General features: G+C 35.7%; 1 protein-coding gene across 1 annotated transcript in view; it reads right to left on the bottom strand.

Moving 5' to 3' along the window:
• Positions 1-3366: 3366 nt before the first annotated feature.
• The window catches only part of LOC145660577 (transmembrane channel-like protein 7), a 70714-nt gene continuing 48100 nt past the window's right edge, over positions 3367-25980 (bottom strand). The window contains exons 3-5 of the mRNA XM_081725809.1: positions 25297-25434; positions 18851-18951; positions 3367-13104 (exon numbers count right to left, since the gene is read on the bottom strand). Of these exons, the coding sequence (XP_081581935.1) occupies positions 11170-13104; positions 18851-18951; positions 25297-25434 (2174 nt within the window). The 3' untranslated portion in view covers positions 3367-11169. The remainder of the gene's footprint in view (positions 13105-18850; positions 18952-25296; positions 25435-25980) is intronic.

Raw genomic sequence — 25980 nt, 5'->3', positions numbered from 1 at the left:
TTGCTATACAGTGAAACCTGTCAACTTGGCCATCTCTCTAAGTTGGCCACCTGCTTATCTTGGCCTAGTTCGTCTTGAACCTGCATTTTCCCATAAGACATTCGTTACTTACTACTCTATAAGTTGGCCACCTGTCTATCTTGGAAGTTGGCCACGCAAAATACAGTTTTGTTATTTTTCTTAACTCTTTCGAATTCGCATATGAGAGGCAGATAATGTATTTATGATGTCATACGTTAAATTAGAATCCATAGTATATAAGTAGTAATAGGAACGGGTTGGAAGCCCCGCAGGAGTTCGTTGGGTTCTGTTCTCGACATAAAATGGGCAATCACTTCCACTTACCTTTACGTTTTGTACAGGTCCCTACAGCCTTCAAAAAATTGCGTACGATACCTTCTTGACTACTTGAACACCACTATCAACTCATTTCTCCAGTAAATCATCTGTTGTTTTTTTTTCACTCCCCCCCCCCCAATACTAAACAATTACCTCAAAGTACCTTATCGCTCTAAATATCTGTCACTGTCTCTTAGAATTAAGTTTATACTATATAAGAAGTATTTGCTGCTTTTTTGTTCATTTTATGAGAGTTGAATTAAATTTACAAGAAATATATTTTTTGTGTGGAACCTAACAAAATTCTACTTTTTGTCTTTCTAGGCCTATGTCAAATTTTGGCCTTATGTCTAATATACACTATTTCAAAGTTGATCATTTCATTATTCTGAAAATTCCTAATAATATATAAGAAATGTGTCCAAAAGTATCGGTATCGATATTGGCAGTATCGGCCTCTTCAATATCAGTATCGGTTCATCCCTATTTCATATAAGACATATTGAAACATTTATCTTATAAATCATGAATTATATCGTGGTTTTAAATTAATATAGTATTTAGTATTCATATCTGGCGAACGTCACTGAGGCTCCTGAGATGACTCGATCTAATATTTGTTCGTCTGCTGCCTGTACTACACACACTACAGGGTACAACTTTCGGTCTTTTAAGTTTAAATTTTCAGAGTACAAGCACGAGACGCTCTAAATTTCCTCTATAGATTTTGGTGGCATACCAACGTAAAATTTCAAAATGGTGTCTTTTTTTTTTTTTTTTTTTTTTTTTCAAAATAGCGGGTATCCACGCTACAAAGCGCAATTTTCGGTCTTTTAGGTTGAAATTTCCTGTATACATTGTGGCGGCGATCCAACGTAAAATTCAAAATGGCGGCCATTTTTCAAAATAGGGAGTATCCAAGCTACAGGGTGCAATTTTCGGACTTTTAAGTTGAAAGTTTGAGGGTAGAAGCACGAGACGATTCTAAATTTGCTGTATAGATTTTCTCGGTGATCCAATGTAAAATTTAAAAATGGTGACTTTTTTTTTCAAACAGCAGTGAACAGAAAATTGTTGCAAGTTGTGACGATAACAACTTGAAATATAAGTCATTTTTAACACTTTTACTCCCAAGACATTGAAATATTTCGAAAAACCACAAACCAGAAAAACCCATATGGGCCCAGGTTTTTTTTTTTAAAAAAAAAACGAATTTTTTCAAACCCTGACTGCGGGACGGAGACAAGCTGGTGGCGGCTCAATTAAGCTTTGGGGAACATTCACGTGGGCATCCATGGGTCCAATGGAGCTCGTGCAAGGCACCATGACCATTTGGTAGGTGGTCATAATGTTCTGGCTGGTCACTATAGATGCATTTACTTTCAAGACAATATGAGATGTAGTGGCTAACTAGACTGTGATACGTGGACAATAATGTTCGTCAACTTAATTGAAACATCGCACCGAGTGAAGGCTAGGCCGATGCGCTCGATATATGACCCAACCAACTAGAAATGGCGGAACATGGAACAAGTCTTTTGCCAACTTATAACGGCGCCCGTGATTACACTAAGAAGTAGATAACACGGGATCCTCTGGAGGGGCATTCAATTACCTATCGGTACGTATTTAATATCCAATATAGAGGACAGTTATTACGAGACAAACACACATTTTATTTCAAACAACATATAATTCAGTTTTCTCTTTTATAAATAATCCAAAATCTCAATAACGCATTCAATACAAAACACATTATATAATCATAAAAGAATACAACATTGTAAAGTATTGGCACATCAACCTAGTTTGGGATGTAGGAAATCAGCATGTTTATAAATCATATTAAAAAAAAAAAAAAAAATGCGTACAAGTAAAAATTGTATACATAGGGCTAATTTAATACCATTCTCTCAACGGATGACACTAACACATTTATAGGGAAATATATGGTTCACATGTCAAAAATCCATTAATAACCTTAGTCCACAATTACAGTTACCACTAAGTCCACACTTTGTGTATATATAACAAATTGTTGCGATGAAATAATACTTTTTTTCTAAATATTCCGAATTCCTACTTTAGAAAACTAGTACAAGTTAAAAGATTGGAAAAGATTTTTTGAGCAACGTTACTGTTACATTATCCAGTACATATGTATAAATATTCTTAAAACGAAATTAAATAATCCTTTCAATTAACTGTGTTTTACAAATCCCTCCTCGTTTACCAGCTGGAATGTAATTATACAAATATTTTATAGAACAATAGAAATAGAAATCTTACAAATGACTTACATTTTTACACTAATAAATCGTGCTTTATTTAATAAATACAGCGCTCAGTAATACCAATTGATCCCTGCCTCTGAAATATACATTTATACTATAACAAAACCGTTACGCATGCATACAAAATTTTACACTATAAACCAGATGCGAGCTATCAACATAACTGTAACAGTACTTAACAGCCAATGGCTATCTAGACGAAGGATTTGAACTTAAACGTCTGATTTCCAGTTTTAATCCTGACTACTCCACATCATTATTACGTACAACTCCAGGTACTAAATTTAACATAGCTGTAAGAAATACACACTAAATAATGTAGAGTAATTGAAAGCAGTTTGGTGTAGTGTCGAATATCTTCACTCGTATATCTATTTTTTCTAGTTGATGACGGAGAAGGGGGAAGGGAGAAGAGGTTTTTGAATACATAGTTACTTGAAACTATGAAACTTAATTCTTGAGTTAACAAAGTATAGGATTATCGAGAAATACTTAAACGAAAATTCATGTGAAAAATCAAATCCAGACAGGATAAAAAATCAAGCTTTTCTGTATCCGTAGAAACACAGGACTTAAATTCCTGTGTTTCTACAGATACAACTTTTCAAACAATACACACTAGGAACAAAAATAAACCAAAGTTTATATTTTTTTACAGATTGTTCTCGTATACGTAGATGAAAATTCTCCATCAAAGTCAAGGACAAAAGACCTGCTATTTAGGCTTTCCAACGACTAGTCAAAAATTCACATAACTAAAATAATAAGAAGGTACTTCTATTTCTAATACGACAAATTCTTGGATTACATCAGTGGATTTGAAGGAGTTCACTGTAGAGGAAGCGAATAAGCTGTATATTAGGAGTTATTTTTTACTTCATTAATTTTTCAATAAGTAACGTATTTTAGTGTTGTCTAAACTTAGTTTCACCTTGTAGGAACAACTAATAAAAACCCTTACAGACATGGTATTTTTCTCGCCAGTCTTTGATTAGCAAATTAAAAAACCTCCTAAAGACATGGCCTCGTTTTCTTTCTTTAAAAAAAATTAAAGTAAATTTCTAACGTATATTTAAGCTTAGTATCTACAATAACGAGTACTTGGAATAAAATTTCAATCTAAAATCAAAACAACTCTATAAAATCTGTTTTTGAAGACCATGAACTTGATTTAGTTTTGCATACTGTACATATCCTAGCCAAATACATTCTCAAGTTTGTTTTTCTAATGTATGATGTATATTACATGCTAAAACACTTCCAAATACCATATCCTCAAATATGTGCATCCTGGCATTAATTGTATGTATATATAGACTTCTATATGTTCTTAGCTTCTTCTCTACTTAAAATTACAAAGTTTAGTACAAATGTTGGAATACGAGAAATGCTAAAACTATGATAAATGCGATTAACTGTTTGATTATTCTTAACAATTCAATATAAAACTTACAACAGTATTTACTTGCTTGTACGACTGGAACACATGATACGAGATCTTTATTACAAAATAGTTGGTCAAATCGATATGATACTTACTGCAATATTCAACGGTAAAATTCTTTAACGCTTTCTCAAAACATAAGATTCTCAAGAGTTCCAAAACACACCTGAAACAATCCTGCTTTAGTTTCTAAAAGTAATGGGGCACGAAATCGGTTTGAAATTTTGGACTTAAAAATATCGTACAGACACCCTTCTAACGAGATTCAACTCGTGAGCAGTGTGCGACAAGGATTTCAAATCAAAATCTTTTAGCTTTTCAAATGTTCCTAACACGAACTTAGTGCAATACACCTTCATAAAAAAGTTTTTCACAGGTCGTGGATATTTCTCTTTTCTTTATACTTTCTTAATTTGATCTGGATAGTGACAACTACGAATCGGATCCTGATTTTTACTAAGGTAGGTATCAGCTATCAATATATACTAAATATTTGAATTACTCGTCTGGAAATACTGATATAATAATAATCCTAGTATCTTTCCAGCTTACAAAAAGCTTTCGCTGGCCAAATACCGAATGTTTAATTGGGCCATACAGGTAGTACAGGTAAACTTTAGTATTCGGAAAATGTAATTTAAAAACTAACTTTGCCCTAATCAGGTTCCATTTCTTTAAAAGAACGTGTTATATCTTTTCAGCGTTCACCTTATTTTAAAATCAGTTTCAGGACATTAACACAGCAACAGAAACATGTCTATATTCGAAGATAACATAATGACCTGGGAGAGAAACCGACAAAGGACAAACACTAATGTAGATGCTTGTGATAAATCTACTGAAGAATATGGCAGGAATAATACACCCAACAAAAGAAAGAAACAAATACAAGCCACTGAAAATAGCAGAATGAAATAAGCAAGCAATACGTGACTACAGTAGGAAAGATGATTTTACGCAAGTGTGAAATATCTGATGTGAAACAAGAACATAGCTACACTAAACTGCTAATATACAACATATACTTCGTATCCTTAACAGTCTACGCTGTGGGAACATGGGTAACGATGAAGAAAAGAATAGAGAAAAATCCAGGCAACGGAGATGGTGTTGCTATAAAACATTTTCGGAAGAACAAGAAAAGGTCGAGCAAGAAATGAAGTCATCACAAATATAAATGGCAGAACACACGCACATATGGAAACAAGGAAAATAAGATAATAAATGGTGGAATGAAAGAAATTTCTGGAGGGGCTGCGTATATACCTAGATTCGGCAGGAGTTGCAACCAGGAGTTTATGATATCAATAAACGTGGTAACCTATATATAAAAATATGAGCAGTCCGGTCTCATGACAAGTATAATGATATTATGCATCAAATATTTGACTAGTAATTCTTTAGCATTATTATTCGTGATGTAATTTTCAAAGAAGGAAAAAAGAGGAACGAGTTGAATTTAAGTGAATTGAATCTTATCCTAGCGTACTATTGATATACAGGCCTAAAAGTGATGTAATTTACATTAAATTAATCTTCAAAAGTTTTACTCACTCAAGTGAGCAATTTAATGCACATAGGGACCAAAGTTGTTACTTTTTTTCTTGTTATTCCAACTAGGTTTTTCTATATTCATAACTACTCAACTCAAGTTATGAAAAATGAAAAAGGAATTCAAAGTGCTGTAAAAGAATTATACTTATAACGAGATAGAAATTATGTCAAAAGAAAAAAACCAAGCATTGGCATCCAAGAGTTGTTGATTTATATTGTTGTTTCCAGATATTTGTTCAGACATGTTATAATCTGTTAATGGCGATTAACAGGAATTAAAATTTTGGTAGATGTAATCTTTTGTCAACCCCCAAAACGTAAGTTTTGACTGCGTTACTAATGATAGCCAAACATGCTTCAATACACAACAAAAGTTTCAACAATTTCAGCTGACATATTTATGTTATTTTCACCTCCGTGAACATAAATTGCACCACCAATAAGGAAACCATACTGAATTAATTTCCATTATGGCAATGAATCCCTGAAAGGAGCCTGCATAGGTATAGTAATGCGCAGTTGCAGCTTCAGGATTTTACAAAAAGGAAGTCACATCGACAATGGCGGTGAAACAGGCTTTGTACCCCTCCTCTGTAAAATCAATCCCCGCCTTTGGGTCCTCTAATGATTCTGCACTTCGAAGCTATTCTTTAAATTCTGATATGAGGTACAAAAATACAGAAAAAATAAAAAGAAATTTAAGACTGCATAATCATATATCACGTATATGTTCTACAGAATTATTTAATTTTAAACTCTTGACTAGCACAGAGAATTCAAGCTATTCAAGAAGTGGAAAATAATTAATGTTGCCAACACTGCTCTATTTCTTCAAAATGAATTTCTCAGTTAATTCTGTAATCATCATTTGGTTACATACCAATTAACATACGTATTTATTAACAGTGCAATTTAAAACAGATACCCCCCCCCCAAAAAAAAAATAATGATAAAAAGTTAAATGGTCTCATTTCTCATATATTTATAATATTCATTAACTTGTAAAATAGGGACATGATAATATTTTCATAATGCACTAAAATTCAAGTATTCATTCGGTCGTTTGTAACACAAATGAGAATTCATTCGACAATTCATTTTCAGCACCAAGATGTAGACTTACTCTTTAACGATGATTCTGAATCACATGTGCTTCTACTGGGAATTCAACCCTGGTACTCTATGCAGAAGACGTGTTTGCTAACCAAATATATCCATGAGAAAGCTTCAAAATATGCATGAAATTCCTCAAATCTAGCGAGGACCCAACTAATTTAACCAACGCGGTGTTCTCCGCCTTAAACCTACACTACATGACTTGAAAACTGGCTGTTCTCTATTTTCTAATTATTTATTTGAATTATAAGTCTAACACTTACATATTTGTCTGTAGTTTCGCATGCTCCCTTTCACAGCAACTTCTTAAGAGGCAAATCAATTTAAAATGTGGTTCGAGAATATTAGTTTGTTCTCTAAACGCTTGCAAAAAATAAATAAATAAAATAAAAATAAATAAATAAATAAAAATAAAATAAAATTATGTTACCAAATTCCTAAATTCTGAAGTGAATTAAGAAAGTATTTTATTTTTTCTTCATAATACTTTGTATATGAGTGTCGTAAAGAAGATATAATCCTTGGTAGAAAACATACCGCGAAGACCTCTCGTCCTTGAAACGATATGAGTCATTCTTTCTCTCTAACTACCACGTCTTTCCTCCTACCGTCACCTTCATCGTATGCAGTGCCCAAAACCGGCACAGAGCTGAAGGGCTCCACCTTCCCGCCCATCTCTCTTCTCTCACCTGCTGCAAGATAGAAAAGCACATTTTCCCATTACGTTAAAAGTATTCTTATTTTGTACGTAAAGGCAGGCGTTTAAAGGGCTATTCCCTTAAACGCAAACTAACGCAAGAAAGAACCAAGCCAGAACACGTGAGCTGAGAGTAATATCAAGCATTGTGATTTGCTCTAGGTTGCCAAATTTCTTATGAAGATCAGTTACGATTGCAGACTCCACATTAAAATAACTACAATTTTTGTACCGTCGTTCCTCATTCCTATACAGAAATAAATGTCTATAATTATTTTGTATTAATTTATGGTATTAATTGGGAATGTACGTGACTGTGACTACGTTACAATGCCGCTCGTGATAATGTGACCAACACAAACATGCTGTATTAAGCTGATCAGTTGTGAGACAACGCAAAGGAAATGTCTTTCCTCATAAAATTCGTACCAAGCATTGTAGCTTAGTAAATACTAAATGTAACTATCTTAGATTATCAGAAACCAAGTATGTATAAATCCCGAAGAAAGGAAAAAAGATCAAGATAAATGAGTCCTAAGTAGAATTTCTTACCTCGGCACCCTTGTAAATTAGACGATTTTCTGCACGTTTGCTTCGAGTCTTGCTGTATAATTTACACTGAGCAACGATATTTTCTTTTTCTATGAGAAATGCAAGTAGAAGACATAATTTTTGCCAAGGCAGTCTGGAGCCTTGTACGTCATTATGCACGGACTCGATTAGTCGCACAGCTTTTCATGGATAGCAGAGCTGATGTTGGTAGGCTCGAACCTAATCGTTTCGCGCTTTATTACTGCACACACCATTTAGCACAACCAGCGACAAAATTTTAAATATATACCTTACAAGTAATTCCCAAAGGAACGTAAAAATTTTCAACATTCCTTTAGTACTAAATCGTTACTTCGTTCTACTAGAAAAGAAAGGAAAGCGTTCCTTCTAAACATTAGCACGTAGTCTCCTGGTTTTCTTGACCCAGTCTGCTCTTAGTTCAAGTAGCTTCGAACTATTTAACACTGCTGGATCAACATCGAAAATTCTGTTCCCACCGAGAATCGAACTTTCATGAGATACTAGTGGTTATGATGTTTGCTAACGGTATCCGCAAGGCAATTTTCTGCAGTATTCAGGACGGGTATGTGACAATGAGATGAACTACGACTATCAAATACAGGTGTTCCAGTTGAACAATGTCATGCTTTCAATCTCGCAAATTTTATATTTATATATATATATATTAGTCAGTATATACATTGTCGTCAGTATGTGTATGAGGTTAACAGCACAGTACAGTGACTTATTAGGTATTTTCAAACTTTAACACACTGACTGCTACACTAGAAAAAAATAAATAATTAAAAGTCCTGGAGACCCCGGTGCTTTGTTACTAAAATAAATTAAGAACGTATTGTAACAATAAAAACATAAATTAATATGTTAAAACAACTGCAAAATTTTACCCAAAGGACCACCCATCAGACTATTACAATAAAGTTACGTTTAAGTTATTTTTGATTCATGAGGTGCCGGACTTAACACTAGCGTGAGTTAAATTCAACTAATACGGCAGTTAGTATGTTAACCAAAGATGTACACCGCACTTTCAGCTTTAAAAGACAATAATGTGCACACATTCTATTGGTGCCCCACAGCATCCGGACATGAAAATCAACATTATTCATGGAGCGCAGACGACTAAATGGAGTGACATAATTAAGATTTTATTTCAAGTACATTAGGTAGACGGCGAGTTCAGCACGTCACGCACTATGTGATTTCATGAATTCAATGCTCTCAGACAAGAAATTACTGTTAAAAGGCCTTGAACATTGTATTAAATATGGCTATGGTGATAGCCCTCCCCGAGACAATATGCCCTACTGTATGTCCAGAGTCGTCGGGGAATGATGTAGAAGCGCTAACTTATCCCATTCCTTGTCTTGCTCTAACTGTGGAACTTTTAATAACTAACTATATGCGCTACACAACATAAATGTTTTCAGTTTCCTACTAATGTTTCGTCATAGGTCCAGTTTCATCGAGGAATAATTTTAGGAGCATTCCAGACCCCAGCACGATACTCAGATCCCCAAACGCGAACTCGAACAGATTGAAGATTAAGGGTTACAACTAAGGTTCCCAAGTTAGTTACCTTAGAACCACTTTCGAACTCTTGTTGAATACATAACAATTTCAAGCCAACCTACTTTTTGGGGAGAGGGAACATTTACACGTAATTAGACACGTGTTTTACGAAATATAACACTGAATTATTTCATGCAAATATTGGCTCATGTTGTTTCACCGAAACATAGCGCCGGATCTTTTCTCAAGTTCCCTTTTGATGATTATCATCATATATCAGATTACCTACATGACCTAACCAAGAATTTTTGTTCGTGCTCAAGAACACAGTACATCGTATATTACAGGAAAGCCTCAGCACTATGAACATTTCACCGCTACAAATCGATCATTCAACTGTTGTTCTATTTTAGAAACTATAGATTTCCAGACACTAAATACAGACTAATTAGTGATAATTGCTTTGCTTTGTACTTGGATTTATCTCATTAACACATTCCCATTTATTGAATATAAAAGAATCCTATTAATACTTATATAAAAATTGACAGAAGTATCATACCGATTTAACAGCAAACTGTTGATGTGCAAACACGGCTTTCTCAACGTTTAGAGCTATTTGGTATTATTTTCATGGTTACAAAACTGCTTCAGTCTTGTCAGCATACACACTGATTAATAATTTTATAGTTCAAAATGTTCTCACTATGCACTTTTATTTATTTTTTACTTTAAAAACTTCAGCCAACCAGTAATAATTATGTATAAAATTTATCCTATTCGGAAGAAGCATCGAAAAGCACTTCACCTTGACATAATAAATAACTTCGCACATATACACAAGATACGAGTTCAAGATATCCAGAAATTGGATCCACTTTCTATTCAACCACTGAACACAGAAAAAAAAGTGCACTCCTGTCTTACACTGCGTTCTGGTGTGTTTAATAATACATAAATATATATATGTATATATCTTCAATAAGCACAAAATAATTATAATAAAAAGCATAAATACAAACATCTCGCAAAGCTAACTTCAACAAAATATAAATACAATATTGCACAACTGTTTTACATGTACGAACGTACATTTCGAAGTTTGTACAAGAGCTAATTCAACTTCACAATATACTCGATAACTGACATACACAAACGATTAAAAAAACACATTTATCGTCTTTATTACATCACACAAGCTTACGTTATGAGCTATGCAATACTTTTATAGTGTTGAAAATGTAATTGTCTTCTTTGTCGTGTATTAGGTTTCTAAAATCATTCACATTATACCTTAGCAATAATCCATTTTCTCCTATGGCATACAGTTTCAAAAGCTGGTTTTCAAACAATATGGAAATTAATTTTCAATATACATAGCAGAATGATTATAAAGATGAAATCAGTACTAGTCACAGCCAACTCACAAATCAAAATATTCATTATGTGCTCACTCTAAAAATGATAATAAGACAAATGGAAGTAATAATCAGTCATGCATTCGCACATCAGACAAACAGGAATGATCACCATCAGTCATTTCATATATAATCTAAGAGTATCGTATTAAAAAACTATGAAATACAAATTCTGATATTACAAAGAAAGAAAAATCACTGCTTTGGTTTCATGTAACCTTCCTAACTTTCGTTCGAAATATCAGTTATGTTTGTCAATTCATGTGGATGGCTCGCTTTTTGGTGTTCTTGTTGTTGCTTAATGAAAGCACTAAGCCTATTTAAAAGAAATTGTTTATCATGCCCTTCTAGCATCAGTTGGTTCTTTAATACCGCAACCATGTGTTTATTAGCTTCAGATACAGCATAAAAATAATACAAAGCAAGCAGGAGGACAATAAACGCAGGTACAGCAAAGCCTGCCGTACCAAAGAAGAACAACAAAGACTGAATCCAGTCTGGTAACTTTTCAAATGTGACAACTATTAAGCTCCAAACAGTGTCTCGCTTTCTGAATGGTCCACACGCCTTCGAGGGCTGTAGTTCAGCAATGGAATAACCAACAGGAAGTACAGTTAAAACGTATGATAACAAAAGAATTACCATAAAGAAAGAACTAGATCTCGATGCTCGATATACTGTTGAAGACGGAGTACTATTCACTAGACAAGCGAATTTTTTAATGTAGAACACAAAGAAAAATTTAATAGTTGCCAAAGCTGGCAAAAGAGGCGAATAAAAGCTTCCTAGCCAGCACAAAGCCTGACTATATACCACATCAAGAACATGTGTAGAAAGCTGGAAATCTTGCTCACCAATCAATTTGGCAAATTTACTTTCAAAATGCTTGGCAATCAACATGCGTGGTAAGTTGATAAAGAATGTAATAAGAGCTGAAGCAACGAAGTCGAGAATAACTAACTTATATATCTGCTGTCCGACGTATGTCTCCCAACACAGTGGAGTATTGCAGTGATCATTACCACACTTATCAGGTTCAACGTCACATGATACTGTCAAGTACAGCGACGCCATAAGAACTCCAAGAGAAGCTAAGCGAAGGAATATTGTTCGGAACAAATTGATCCTTACTACGAAAGCTGGACTGTACTTTTCGAGTGTGACGAGGAAAGAAAAAAAGTATGGTATAATCAAATTCAGTCCGACAATAGTAAGAGATGGTAGATACTCCAATACCAACACAAGTAAGTGCTGGGAAACTGTGATTGGTTCTTGTCGATCTTTTCGTTCTTTCATATGAAAGTTAAAGGTTAAATAAATAAGCGCTCCTGCTCCAATCAGAATTATCAAGACAATTATGTTGATAATTACCCTAACACAAATAAGTTTAATCTTTTCTTCTTTTGATCTGCTCTGCCTCTCTTCTTTTAGCCTTTCTGATTCCAAACACCCTTTGATTTCGTTAAATAACGCTTTGTGCTTGATATTAGCAGCTTTTTCGTTATTAATACAGAAGTCCCATCCCCCAAAAACTAAATTACAATACTGGTAGAACTGACCCTCCCCTTCCAACAAACGCTCCTTAAAACCTTCGGCAGCCGACTTTACAATTGCAACCAAACTCAAGATAAAATAAATTACAGTTGTTGCAATATATGCAAGCGGCAAATCATAAAACAGATGTCTTTGAGCATCAATGGTAAATACTTCTGCAGAATAAAACCCATAAAACAATAATGTTTTCTCCATCCATCCTGTACCCTGTATTATATCTAAAACAAAATTTTCTTCACTCGATTGATTTACATACATTGCTGAACAACACTCGACTATCGTTCTGTTAGAACAACAATCGCCATGAACCATTCTAGGATCCATGCATGTTCCAGAGTCTACACTGTCTAGCAAAATAGTTGGGAGGACAATGAATAAGAATATTAAAAAAAAGATTGCCAAATTCAGAAACATTAACCACTTCACAAATAAAAAATATGCCACAACACCTGTTCCGAAATTGCCTTCAATCTTCTTTAAACTATGCTGCCATAATTCCAAGTTTGAAAATATCTCCTTCCATCTACTTTTCATTTGTTGCCACATTTTTCGTCTCTGCCACTTGAACTGCTCAAATCCTTGAAGTCTTAACTTTGTAGCTCTCTAGATATAAGAAACAAAGAAAAAAAGTATTTCTTTTTTTTTTTTTTTTTTTTTTCGACACGTGTAGAGCGGCTTTAACTACAATTATGCTACTCTTAATTTTACAGATCTTTTGTTCAAAAACTTTAAAATTACAATTTTACAAAGTACATTCCTATTTAAAACTACCATGATACAACCATTACTGTTCTTGGATGTTGATCGTTACTGATTTTTTTTTCAGTGAATCATATAGTACCGTAAACTAAAGATGATGATTCCTTAGCATTAGTGCCTATCCTACTTATAGTATTTCGTAAATGTATTTAAAATACAAGTTAAAACAACAGTTTCTCTCTCATTTTTAAATATTCTTTTAAAAAAAAGTTAGTCATAAAACTATTACTGTTTGTTACTATTACAATATTTTATATATATATATATATATATATATATATATATATATATATATATATATATATATATATATATATATATATATATATATATATATATATAACCTCTGTCCATAAAGTTCGGTGAATGTGTCTATTTTTCGACTGGACTGTTGTCTTGTCTGAAACAGCAGTTACTGTTCTTCGAAGGTAATGCATTTCCGGAAACGGTTGTACAAGTCCTTGAAATTCCTGGCGTACTCTCTTTAAGAATTGCCTTCAGCTGAGTCGTAACATTACGTTGGATGTATGAAATTTCTGAAACCCTCAGATCCTTCAGATTTCAATTTGGGAAACAAGAAAACGTCCGAGGGAGACGTTTGGAAAGCAGGGTCAGTGATTGACACAACTCCCTTGCTGGCCAGGAACTGCTGCACTAGAAAGGCAGTATGTGGCCGGGCATTGTCGTACAGCAGGGTCCGGTGTCTTACCTAACGTACTGAGGGCGTACCTGCTTGATCAGTTGCTGCAGATGTTTCAGTATTTCCATTTACGTAGCGGCATTTAACGTGGCGCCCTCAGGGAAGAATTCTTTATGGATGAGATCCTCCGAGTCGAAGAACAGCACGAGCATTGTCTTAATTCGGGATCTCTCTCTTCGCATCTTCTTGCTTTTCGACGACTCTGGTCCGTGCCACTCCCTACTTTGATGCTTGCCTTGGGGTGGTACCTCAGGTACCAAGTCTTGTCGCTCATGATGATGGTTTTCAGGAAATTTGGGTTTCGATCCATGTCGATGAGGTCTCCGCAGGCGTCAAGAAGCTGTTCTGACGTCAAACTGTGGGGCACGAGTCTGGAACAAAGCTTGTGTTTTACGCAAACCCTGGGCCACTATGAGGTAGACCGTCTGACGTCAAATTCCCACTTCTTCCTCTATCATTCGCACTGTCACATAACGATTCTGGCCCAAAATTCCCAAAATTCTGTCTGTCCAGGGCACGCCAGCCAGTTCGGAGAACGTCTTCTATGGTGTTCCGCCCTTCTCAGAACGTTTAAAGCACTCATAATCACACTTTAAGATGACAGAACGTTCTTCATAAACCGTTGTCAGCATTTTATGAGTCTCTTTCGCTGATTTTTCCAAGTTTGAAATAGAACAGAATATTCATTCGCTGCTCCATTTTGGTATTCATTTTTGGTTTCGACCGTGCGCATTACACCTTCACTCCATAATGTGCTGTTAACACACAATAAGCATATTTGTTGCGCTACCTCTGTTCAGACATGTCGACTTGTTCGGCGCGGAATGCGGCGGTGGCACACTCTTAAGACCGTGAGCAGTGATATCCTTCACCGAACTTTCTGGACAGAGGTTTTATATATATTAAAAAGAGAAAGATTTATCGTTGAAACCATAGTGCTCCTCAGAAGGCGAAAGGCGAAAGAAAGTTACATAAAACGCATTATATTTAAAGGAATATCTTATGATCATTCTACTAACAGATTTCTGTAATTCATGAATATTATTTGTACTTCTAAGCTTACGACTCTCCCGTAAAGTCTTGGTTACGGAGGATAAAAACAGGCAGAAGAAAAAACATCAAGGAATAAAATGGAATGAACTACGAAGGAAAGAGCAGTGCTGGGACACACTTTGTCAAGTTCAACGATTACACATCAAGTGGTGGTGATGCAAGTTGTAATATGACGGCGTCGATTTGTGTGCTCATTTGCTCTTTAGTGAAAGCTTGCCAGATTGTGCTGGTATTTCGTTATTACATAATTGCTGTGCTAATTTTGAAATTATTGCTTCTTATCCCTTGTCTAAATTTAATTTTGGTTTATTTCAATGAATAAATACCTTTTTAAATGCAAACTTCTCCACTTCATTTCTGACTCCTGATCAAATTTTTGAATCTTCTACATTGTGTTGCGTTTCTTTTAGATATTTCGACAGATCGATGTAAGGCTTTTCGCTTTTCAATCCCTGATATGCTCCTTAACACGGACCTTTAGATTTCTTTTGGTTTTGCCTATGTAACTCTCATGGCAACCGCATTTTATTTCATAAATACCCGATTTTTCACTGGGATCCATGTAATAATTCAAATTAGATAATGTTCTTTTCTAAGGTTTTGAGGGGTTTGAAAGCTGTACGGAAACTGTATTGCGTATAGATTTTATTCAATGCAGTTGTCAATCTACGAAAAATCCCAACCATTATACGAAGGAGAATCGATTAAAAGCCGCAAAGGTGCCATTAAAAATCTTTTTTAGGCGTTTGAAAATCTGCACAGTCTTCGATGTCTTTCCGAGCTGGTAGTATAAAGCACTGCCGGTAGATGAGGTTGGAGATGAGTGACAGCTAATTCGATTTTTATGAAATGAAGGTGTGAAACCCGTTGATATTCATCAGAGAATGAAGACGAAGCGTAGGAATGCCTGTCTCTCACAGCGACAAGTCTATGAGTGGTGCAAGAAATTCACAGAAGATACGTATGACTTCCTTGACTGATGCTCTTTGTCCTGCTCACTCACCGGCTTGTGATAGAGGAGTCCATAGCTGCAACAGATCAGTTTATTAAGAAAAACCGGCGTGTCATCCCGGCTGAATTGGCTCCCATGCTGAATATGAGCTTCGGTTTAGTACGACACATAATGCATAACGAACTCCGCTACAGAAAAGGGTCTGCTAGGTGGGTTCCTCGACAACTGACGCAAGAACTGGAAGATCGTCGGGTTAATACATGTCAAGAGCTGCTGAAAGTGTTATGAAAAGGAGGGTGACGATTTTCTAGTCGATATTGTCACCGGGAATGAAAGTTTGGTGCACCATTTTCAACCGTAGACGAAATGTGCAAGCAAAGAATGGCGATTCTTCTTCGCCGAACCCAAAAAAGTTTTGCAACCAGCCCTCTGCAAAGAAAGTCATGTTAACTTTATTCTGGGATAAGATTGGTCCTATTCCGGAACATTCCATGCCCTCACGTACTACAGTGACTGGTGCCACCTACATCGACCTTCTCAAGGACCATTTGAAGCCAGCAATACGCACAAAGCGAGGGGATTGCTGAGTACAGGTGTTATGCTTTGCTTCAACATGATAACGCCCGCCCTCATTCTGCTCGTGCAATCATGAAAACCATTGAGACCTACCCTTCCCAAGTGTCTCCCACATCTGCCATCTTGCCAGATTTGGCACCATCAGATTTCCACATTTTTGGTCCATTAAAGGAGCAGCTTTGAGGGCAGAGGTTCAAGTCTGTTGAAAATGTCCAATCGGTGGTACACGAGCGGCTACAGCATCAACCAAAAGAATTTTTCTTTCGCGCTATCGAAGGACCTCCTATCCGATGGCGTAAATGCACTGTACTGGGTATGTAGAAAAATAATGTAAAAGCAAACATTCTCCCTGCAGTAAACTAGTAGGAAAAATAACTGCGGTTTTCATTTTATTTTCCCTCGCATGTCTTTCGTGTCAGTTTCAGGTCTATCGGAACGGAAATCTCTTTTAACCTGGTTATACCGATTAATTAATAATGGAACTGGATACTCATTTATATACTACTTAGCTTCAATAAATGGTCTATCTCTATCTGTAAGTCTTGCTTTCAGAGAGGTAAGTTAAATGGCACGCAAAAACAAATTTTTCCAAATATTTGCTTTGGTACTTGCAGAGTGAGAGATTTATAATATATGTACGCGTATAATATATGTACTGTGTACCGGCGGCAGGCTTGCGGTTGATATTAGTAATGAATTTATTGTTATCTTCTTAAGTTGAAAATGTAACAAAAGAAAAATAGTATCGGTTAAAAAGAAAAAAATAGGAGGTAATTGGAACGCCAAACGTAACACTAAGAATAGAACTAACAACATTGATACATACGTCCAAAATTTAAGTTAGGTACTTGCATCACAGAAATTCGAACCATTATTCAGAATAGTTCGTCAGTCTTAAACTTAATAAACCTCAGACAGAGAATTTGTTTCATTCGTGGAAACACCAGTTAAAACGTTAGATCAAAATATGAGGAAAAAATTCAGATTCAACTGTATACCTGCAATACATACAGGCCTTAAATACGTTAAGTACTCGTAAAGCACAAAGACAAAGACCAAAAGAAAAAACGATACACTAGACTTATGATTTCAAGGAGTGGTTGTCACAACATAGTAATTAGTGTATAACGGCTGAAAGGAAATAAATGTGTCATCATACCAAAGGAAATGTAAAAAAATTGGATAACGTTCAAGGGAGTTCATATATTAGAATCTAACCCTTTGCAAAAAGTTGTGGCCAATACCAACAGAATCATTACCAAATCATGTATTTTAGGCGATTTCACTACTAAAGCCCTGACCTGGATCACCCATAATTTATGGCCTGCCAAAGATACATAAAGGAAACGTCCTTGTTAGATCTATTATCTAACATATGTCATGTACAATAAAAACCTTAGTACCTTCAAAGTGAACAAAATATTCAAGGTTCTTGAATGTTGCTTAAAATATATCTTCTCGTTTGAAGGTAATATTTACAACCAGATCGAAGCTATGGGGAACCCATTCTCACCTTTGTTGGTTAATTTGATACTTTACGCGATTGAAAGTAAGATTCTAAAAGAACACATACTGCTACGGTACGCTATTATAGGTATGTGGACGACGTACTTTCTCGTACAAAGATACGAGAATTTTAGTAACAGCGTAATTTTTTAGTGAAAAGATTGAATTGTATCATAGTAATTTGAGATTTACAGTTGGGAAAGAAAAGTAAGATAGACTTACTTATTTAGATTTAAATATAAGAAGATATAACAAATAGTTCAAGTTCATTAGTAAGTTCAGTATTACTATCCACCACAAGCCTACAGCCAGTACACAGTACATATATTATATAGCTCTGCTCATTCTGTAATACCGAAACTTTTTTTTTCTAACGTGCCAATCGACTTACCTGTCTAAAAACAGACTTGCAGATAGAGATTGATCATTTACTGAAGCTAGGCACTATGAAGAGGTATCATCCAGTCCCATTATTAATTAATTGGTATAAAAAGGTTAAAAGGGATTTACGTTCCGATAGACCTGAAACCGTCACGAAAGACATAAAATGGATGGATTGCCTATTTTTTCCCAGACTGACAACTGCATTGCAATACGACTTCCGTACAGCTTTGAAACTCGCCAAAACCCAATTTTAGAAATGCTATTTGACCTTCACAATTTTCGTACGCCAAAAGCTTGTAACTATGCTTCTTTCAGAAAAGGGGACGGTAAAATTTCTTCTTGTTCCTCCATATGAGGAACATATGTACATTTGTAAGTTCTCTCCCGAAACGCGTCAGCCGTTATGGGTAGAAACTTACCTGAAGTTTGGCTTTCAGCTCTCGTTTTTGAGCCATATTAACAGGGACTGCTTTTATCTGCATTATTTCTTCCCAAGTCCGTTCTTCATTTGATAAATTTTCTACGGAAGAAAAATCATCATATTAATATATTTACATAAGATTAAAATATATTATATAGTTAGTTTTTATTCTTTTACTGTTCCAGCACAAATACACACACTTTCAAATTTGAAGTGAACAACAATCCATTGTTAAACATCCAAACTACAATAATGAAAAGCTATTCTTTAATATACATATCTTACTGAACTTCGATATTAAATTATAATGCAGCATAATTCATACACGTCTTTGCAGTTCCCTAATAGGAACTTTGTTTGGATCCCACGTTAAGGTGTAAGTTCACATATCATATGCCTTATAACGTTTGAGGTGCTGAAAAGAATGTTAACCTCAAAAACCACTAACTGTAATTCAAACTAATGACAAGAATACATGTAATTGAGCTTACAAATACAAATAAATTTAACAAATAAAATGAAGTTTAATCTTAAATCATTAACACCGCTTTAACTTACGAAGATGAGTCGCAAGTCTTGCAATATTTCCACAACCGAAACAACAAGCGTACATATATATATACCGTGATTTACCGTAAGTCCACGGTCAAACTGGGCCAAGAGGTAGTGTGGCAAACGGACTATTTAACACGGTGACCGCCATTTCATCAATCTTCAGTCAGTTTTCAGTGGCAATGGAGATGATTGGTGCTCAACAAAGTCTGATACGTGAGCTTGTACTATATGTATTCAAACTCAGGCATAACGCTGCAGCAGCAATCCAAAACATCTGTCATGTGAAAGGGAAGGTGCAGGAAACAGCAAAGCAACTCATTGGTTCCAGACATTTCATGAAGGTTGTAAATATGTCGATGATCAGCCAAGGTCCGGTCGCCCCAGGGTAACAGATCCTAAGGTCAGACGACACATCATTTGAGGAAAACCCATCCATCAGTGTACGGTGACTGTCAACCAACTCGCCATGTCTCAGTCCACTAGAGTGTGTCACTTTCACGAACAGGGTAAAAACATCAGATTCTGCCGGATTGTGTCACATGAGCTGACATCAACTCAGGCCCAAAGGAGAGTAGATGTGTGCCTATAACTGCTGCAAAATCCGCGTGATGTACGTTTTCTAAAACGAATTGACATTGTGACTAAAAGTGGAAATATTTTCCGAAATCTAAATGTGCAAAAACAGTGGTTAAGAAAGCAATAGCTAACTTCCAGAAATGGTTGTCAAACATGGAAATTTCGAGCATAAAGTAAGGTGGAACTACGAGGGGGTAATTTACTTCGAGTTCGTTCCCAACGGTCGTACATTAATGCTTACCTTTATTCCGAACAGTTGGAGCGGATTGTTGGGAGTCAGGTGGTGCAGTTCGTTTTTAGGTGATACCCAGGAAGATGTTAGGAGTGAAAAGTGTTAAACGTTAGAATATAGATTGTGTAAACAAAAGAAAAACGTAATTAGGTTTAGAAAATGAAGAGCGTAACTATGTGATTATTTATATGTGTAATTGAGTTGTTGTAGGGATGGAGCCATAAGTGGCTGAAGATATCGATATTTAGGTAAATGAGGCAAGAGTGGCAACTCATATATTAGGTTTAATGTAAGGCCAAGGATGGCTTACGTTATTAGTATATTTTGCAGAATACAGGAAGGTTCCTGTTTAATTATAATGGCTTGTGATTGTGGTATAAGCCAAATAAAGATTGACGGTGAAAAAGATAGTAGTATCGACATTTATTGGTTAACTCTAGTTGATTTGAAGTAATACTTTGCTCCTTTTAGATAAAAAGTAATCTTTACTATCCTAACACGGATGTATGGTGCATTATACCAAAATATCCCGCACTGGTGAACAGAAAGTGCGCCCTGTTGCAACAGTATAACCCAAAACAACATTCGGCTCGAAAAGCGAAACACGAATGCAGGAACTTGATGGCATCAAACTAATGCTACATCCAGCATATAGTCCTGGCCTTGTACTTCCGGATCACTATCAGTTCCGGTCTATGGTGCACTTCCTGAAATCGCGATGTTTTACCAGGAGGCGGAAACAGGAGTGACTGACTTCTTTGCTTTTGAGAACAAGAAGTGACATCGATGAGGAATCGAGGAATTGTCAAGAAGGTGGCTGTAGTTAGTCCAACATAAGAATTTACATTTTAACATTTTAAAACATTTTTCTGACCAGTTTCTGACCAGAATTAAAATTATATAAATGAAAATGCTAACTAACGGCTGAGGAAGATATAAGATTTGCTGTCATCTGTCTTTTCTCAATGTCTGATGAAGAGGACGTTAGGTCCTTGAAACTGTAACAAAAATAGTATAATTATTAAATAATTCATTTTGTTCTGGTCAGAAAAATGTTTTAAAATGTTATTGAGATTATCCAGAACTATGGAGTATATTTATTATGAGTTTACATTTTGCATATTAATTTGCTTTCATTGCACTGTAATAAATCAGATATGTTGTGTACCAGAATATTGCAGGACTTATGACTCATCTTTATAATAAACGCTACTTAACACAGCATTACCATGTGACAAAAGCGACAGTTAATTTGTTGCCTACACTGATACACCCTACTATAGAGGGGACAGCAAGAGAAGGTGTTTGACAGCTCGCAGCGGCGTTACTCATGTGTGAAGGCTTTTTTCGGTGAGTTTATATTGGCAATTTAATTAATGGTGTAAGACAGAGTAACCGTGGTTGGTGACACTAGCACCAAAGTACGGGCTGCATTTCCCATCCGCATATGGTAAAAAACTTCAGAGACCATCTTTTGTTGGCCCTGCTATAGTAATACATGAACGCAACCACAAGGCATTGAAATGATCACCGAGAGATACGAGATATCTACGCATAGTCTATTTTTTAGTAAATCAAGACTTAAAAATAACATAAGTTGTTCGAAGCGACAAAACTTTTGTAGTTTTAAAATACATACATTTTAATGGATCTTTATTGGATTGGCTCCAGCCTTCCTACAGCACTCTACGCTAATCTCCATTTTCGGTATCCAAAGCACAATGTCTTTTGAATTCTTCTATTGTGTTAAAAGAAAGCCTAAAATTTTGGTAGTATATCTGCGTAACACGTTAGTCAAGCAAATTTTCGTCAAGTACACTCCCAAATTTTGTTCATTTATAACTTCTGCATTTCCACTATTTTACAAAGTTTGGTCACCATATAAACAGTTGCGTTGCGTTATGCAGTTCACAAGAGCACATGAACCACCCAATACTGTACGCTGTTTGATGTTCCTTAGAATATTGGATAATATTAGCGCATTACTTTGCTATCGATAGCGGGACGCTCACCGAAGCAAGAAAATTAAAACGTTTATTTTATTAAGTTTTCCAACTAATTTTAGTGAAAAGGACACTAGTTGGCAACAGTGAATTCAGTCGTATCGTCAAACCCCGACTTGGAGACGATAAAATTAACTTTATTTTTATATGTGTGCGTGCGTAGGACAACTCTTTGTTCGAAAAGTTGCTGAGAGACTTTTTCTACTTCAGTTTCCATGAGAACGAGAATTAGCAAGTCACCCCAAGTGTCTAAGTGACATCTAAACTAATTTGTGATTGGACAATTTTTGGTCATCAACCAATAGTGGACAATGTTATATTCAGTGAGTGGTTGCTATTCACGTGACCCACGGTGACCAGAAGAAGCACAAGTTAGTCTGGCGACAAACAGCGAAGCCCCCATCACGGGAGGAAAAATCGGGCGAAAGAAGTCGGACGACAGACTGAAACCTCCACAGCGGGGAGGTCGTGTAGAGAGCAGCCCGACAAACTAATAGTGGACAATTAAGTCAAGTGCTTTAACCGAACGACAGGTTACGAACATTATTTTGGTAGTTTTTGAATATAAGTAGTTTGTGATTGTACAAAGAGAAAAGCATCTCTCTCGGTTATCAGGCAGAGGACACTTGTCAGTAGTCTTAGAGTGCAGAGAATTTTTGTTGGGAGGATACCAAATCGTCAGAGGACCATTTCATCGTACTTCTCGCCAGGATACGTTGTTCTATGGAATTTTACCTGGATGCAATTGTAAGTAAAGTGCCAATTTTGTTCTGAGACAGCGACAGGAATATTCAGCGAATTATCTTTCGCGAGAGCTATGTTTCTTCAATTGTGTTAAGACCTAAAATCATTTCAAATAGCCAGCACGCCTACTACGAATTTGTTAAAAGAAAAAAAAAGTAAAAAGTAAGATTCATTATACACATTATCTTGTGAATAAGCCACTTGATTCGAGTCGAATTTACAGATTTTGGTTTAATCGATCTTTAAGTAATATATATATATATATATATATATATATATATATATATATATATATATATATATATATATATATATAATAAAAATAAAAAATAAAATAAAACAACAAAATTTATTTTAAAACTTTGTTGTAAAATGTCAAATGTATTTCTTATTGTGTTCTGACGTGTATGTTAGGTTACTTATCTAAAGCAGAAATATGTAATTCAGATAATTTTGAAGTTGAAATATGATCATTTAAATGTATATGTTACTGATGTAATCATTTAGCTTTGAACTTGACAATTCTTCATACCGCGAGGACGTAGGTTGTGGTACGTGCTTTCTGATAATTTGCAGGAGCAGTGAGCTATCCCTCGCACCAAGTCCAAAAGGTAAAAAGAGGACTTGTAGTGTTAATCATCACACACAGATAGCTCGAACACGATCGACCACGTTGCGTACCAACTCTCACTCAAATCCTCCCAAGTCTGAGTGACAGTTGGCAAAGCATGTTATATATCTCGGTGGAGGAAGATGATTGGGAGACCTACAATGTATATTGGTTATTGAGTAGAAGGATAAATAGAAGCGACCTTCCACACCAGCGATAACAACTTAGTTGCTTTCTTTTCTTTTCTTTCCTGTAGTGTTAGTCACCAGAAGTTTTCTTTATATCTTAAATAGACTATCCGCTTGCTTTCCCCCGAGCGTATATGCATTCCATCATTACACCACGATTGCAACAGGGCTGCAAACGTGATGGGTATTCTGTGTAGTACAAAATAGCAGCGGAGCGGAGGAACTGCGGTCTTCCGACGTTCAAATGATGATCTGAACGTGCAGTATTGTCAGTTGTTGTTGAGTTATTTCCAGTATCTGACGTTTTTCTCAATCAGTTACCTACATTTCTTTTCGTCTGTTTCTTATAATAAAAACAAACTAATGGAACAAACAAAACTATGGCTTTCCGGGGTCATACCGAGGGGATGGGAAGTTTAAAACTCTTTCCCAGAAATTTTTCTGTTAACGCAAAACAATAAAATTGCATGTCAATTTATTTTCAAGTCTTTCTTTTTAATGTTTACTCGCCGATTTTTCTTTCGAGTACGATTTTCCTGCCTAAATAAACTGAATATGTGTAAGAAACGTGAGTAGCTTACCAAAATATACAATACTTTGTAACATTAATACAATCGTAAATTCTTATCTTCTGTATTGTGAGAACCTGAAGGAAGTTTTGGAAATTATTTTCCTTTCAACATTACTTTCTAATACGTGCGTACTAGAAAAAGACGGATACTGTTATTTTCAGTAACGTACGCTCAGCTGTAACACTTCTGAATAAATTGCGGGATTTTTTTTTTTGGGGGGGGAGGGGTGGTAACTTACCTCAGTTCGAAGATGGCACGGTACATGATGCGCTGTGACATGGTTCTCTCGATGTATTTCGAAGTGGCAAAAGTTTAAATGCGTTGTATGGTGGTATAATGGTTGATTTATAAATGTGTTTGGTAGTATTTATTATTTCTTTTCCATAGGTTCCAATTATTTATTGCTAAAATTTTTGGTAGGTATATGCTCGAACGTTCTCAAAACTATAACTTATACTCATCCTTATACCTCCTGAATTCAAGCAAATGTATGCTGCAACTATAAAAATATTAGGCGAGTATACGCCGTAAAATACTCTCTCAATACTAGTAAGTATAAGGTCTGTCTGATACGGAAGCATTTTTAAACAGGTATCTTGTAGCAAAAATCTTATCATTACCCTACTGTTGAACGACTGCAAATTACTGCATACCATTTAGTGCGTTGACGGATTGTGAAAGAATAGAAAGAAGACATAACTGACCAAAGTTAAATATTATTAGAAGCTGAAAACTAAAATGTGTCGAAATTTCAAAGTTGATTTAAAGCAATAAATGGCCGACAGATTATGAAATGAAAATGTCATTGTTTTGCTTTCCTTTCTTGTTTTTGAGGAATGATCATTCAGTTTGATGGTAATATCTGCCTTTTTTTTTTTTTGTTTGTTTGTTTGTTTGTTTAGTAAATTGAGAGTTTTTAACGTCTTATGTCACTACTATTTTTAGCCATAAATAGCCCACTTACCTGTAAGGTCAGGTAACATAGCAACATGAACATCGTTTGCTGCAGAGCCACGACGAGCTGTGCTATGACATTGTGAACGTGTAGAGGCTCTTCTACGCAGGGTATGCTTTGTATCTCCTCTTTGGCGATTAGCTGCAGCTGAAACAAAAGCCCATATATTTTATTGACTGATTACAACGACTTTCTTATTTTTGTACGAAAATTACTACTCAGCTCACTCAAACATTGAATGTAAGCAGGAGAACGAATTTTGAAAATTGCAGAAAGAAGTTTACTTTGTTTGAAATATTTTAAGAACATGAAAAACGTAGCGATTCTTAACCTTTTCTTTAGCACAGATTTCTTCGGCTATCTTTTATTGCTGCAGACCACTCAAGATTTATTCCCTAAATTTCATCAAATATTTATTTAAGTTTCCCGTAGAAAGTCTTCAAAAATGAAATGAAATCTTTTAAGCTTTACGTTCCACGCTTATGTCGCTTAGGTTAAAGGAGACGGTGATTATGAGAAATGAATGAAATGGTGGAATAAGGAAAGTGGAAGGAAACGGGGCAACCCCGAGAAAACCCACGAGCACGGTGTTAGTCCACCACAAAGTTCACACGGCGCGAGCTGGAATCGAACCAGGGACCCCAAGCACCGGAGGTGAACGCTCTACCACTGAGCCACCGCGCCCTTTCAGCA

This window comes from Thermobia domestica, chromosome 9, assembly GCF_964235325.1.
Source record: "Thermobia domestica chromosome 9, izTheDome1.hap1.1, whole genome shotgun sequence".
In the NCBI taxonomy this organism is placed as follows: Eukaryota; Metazoa; Arthropoda; class Insecta; order Zygentoma; family Lepismatidae; genus Thermobia; species Thermobia domestica.
Note: the sequence above shows the minus strand (reverse complement) of the source record. Positions and strands in the feature narration are given on the sequence as shown.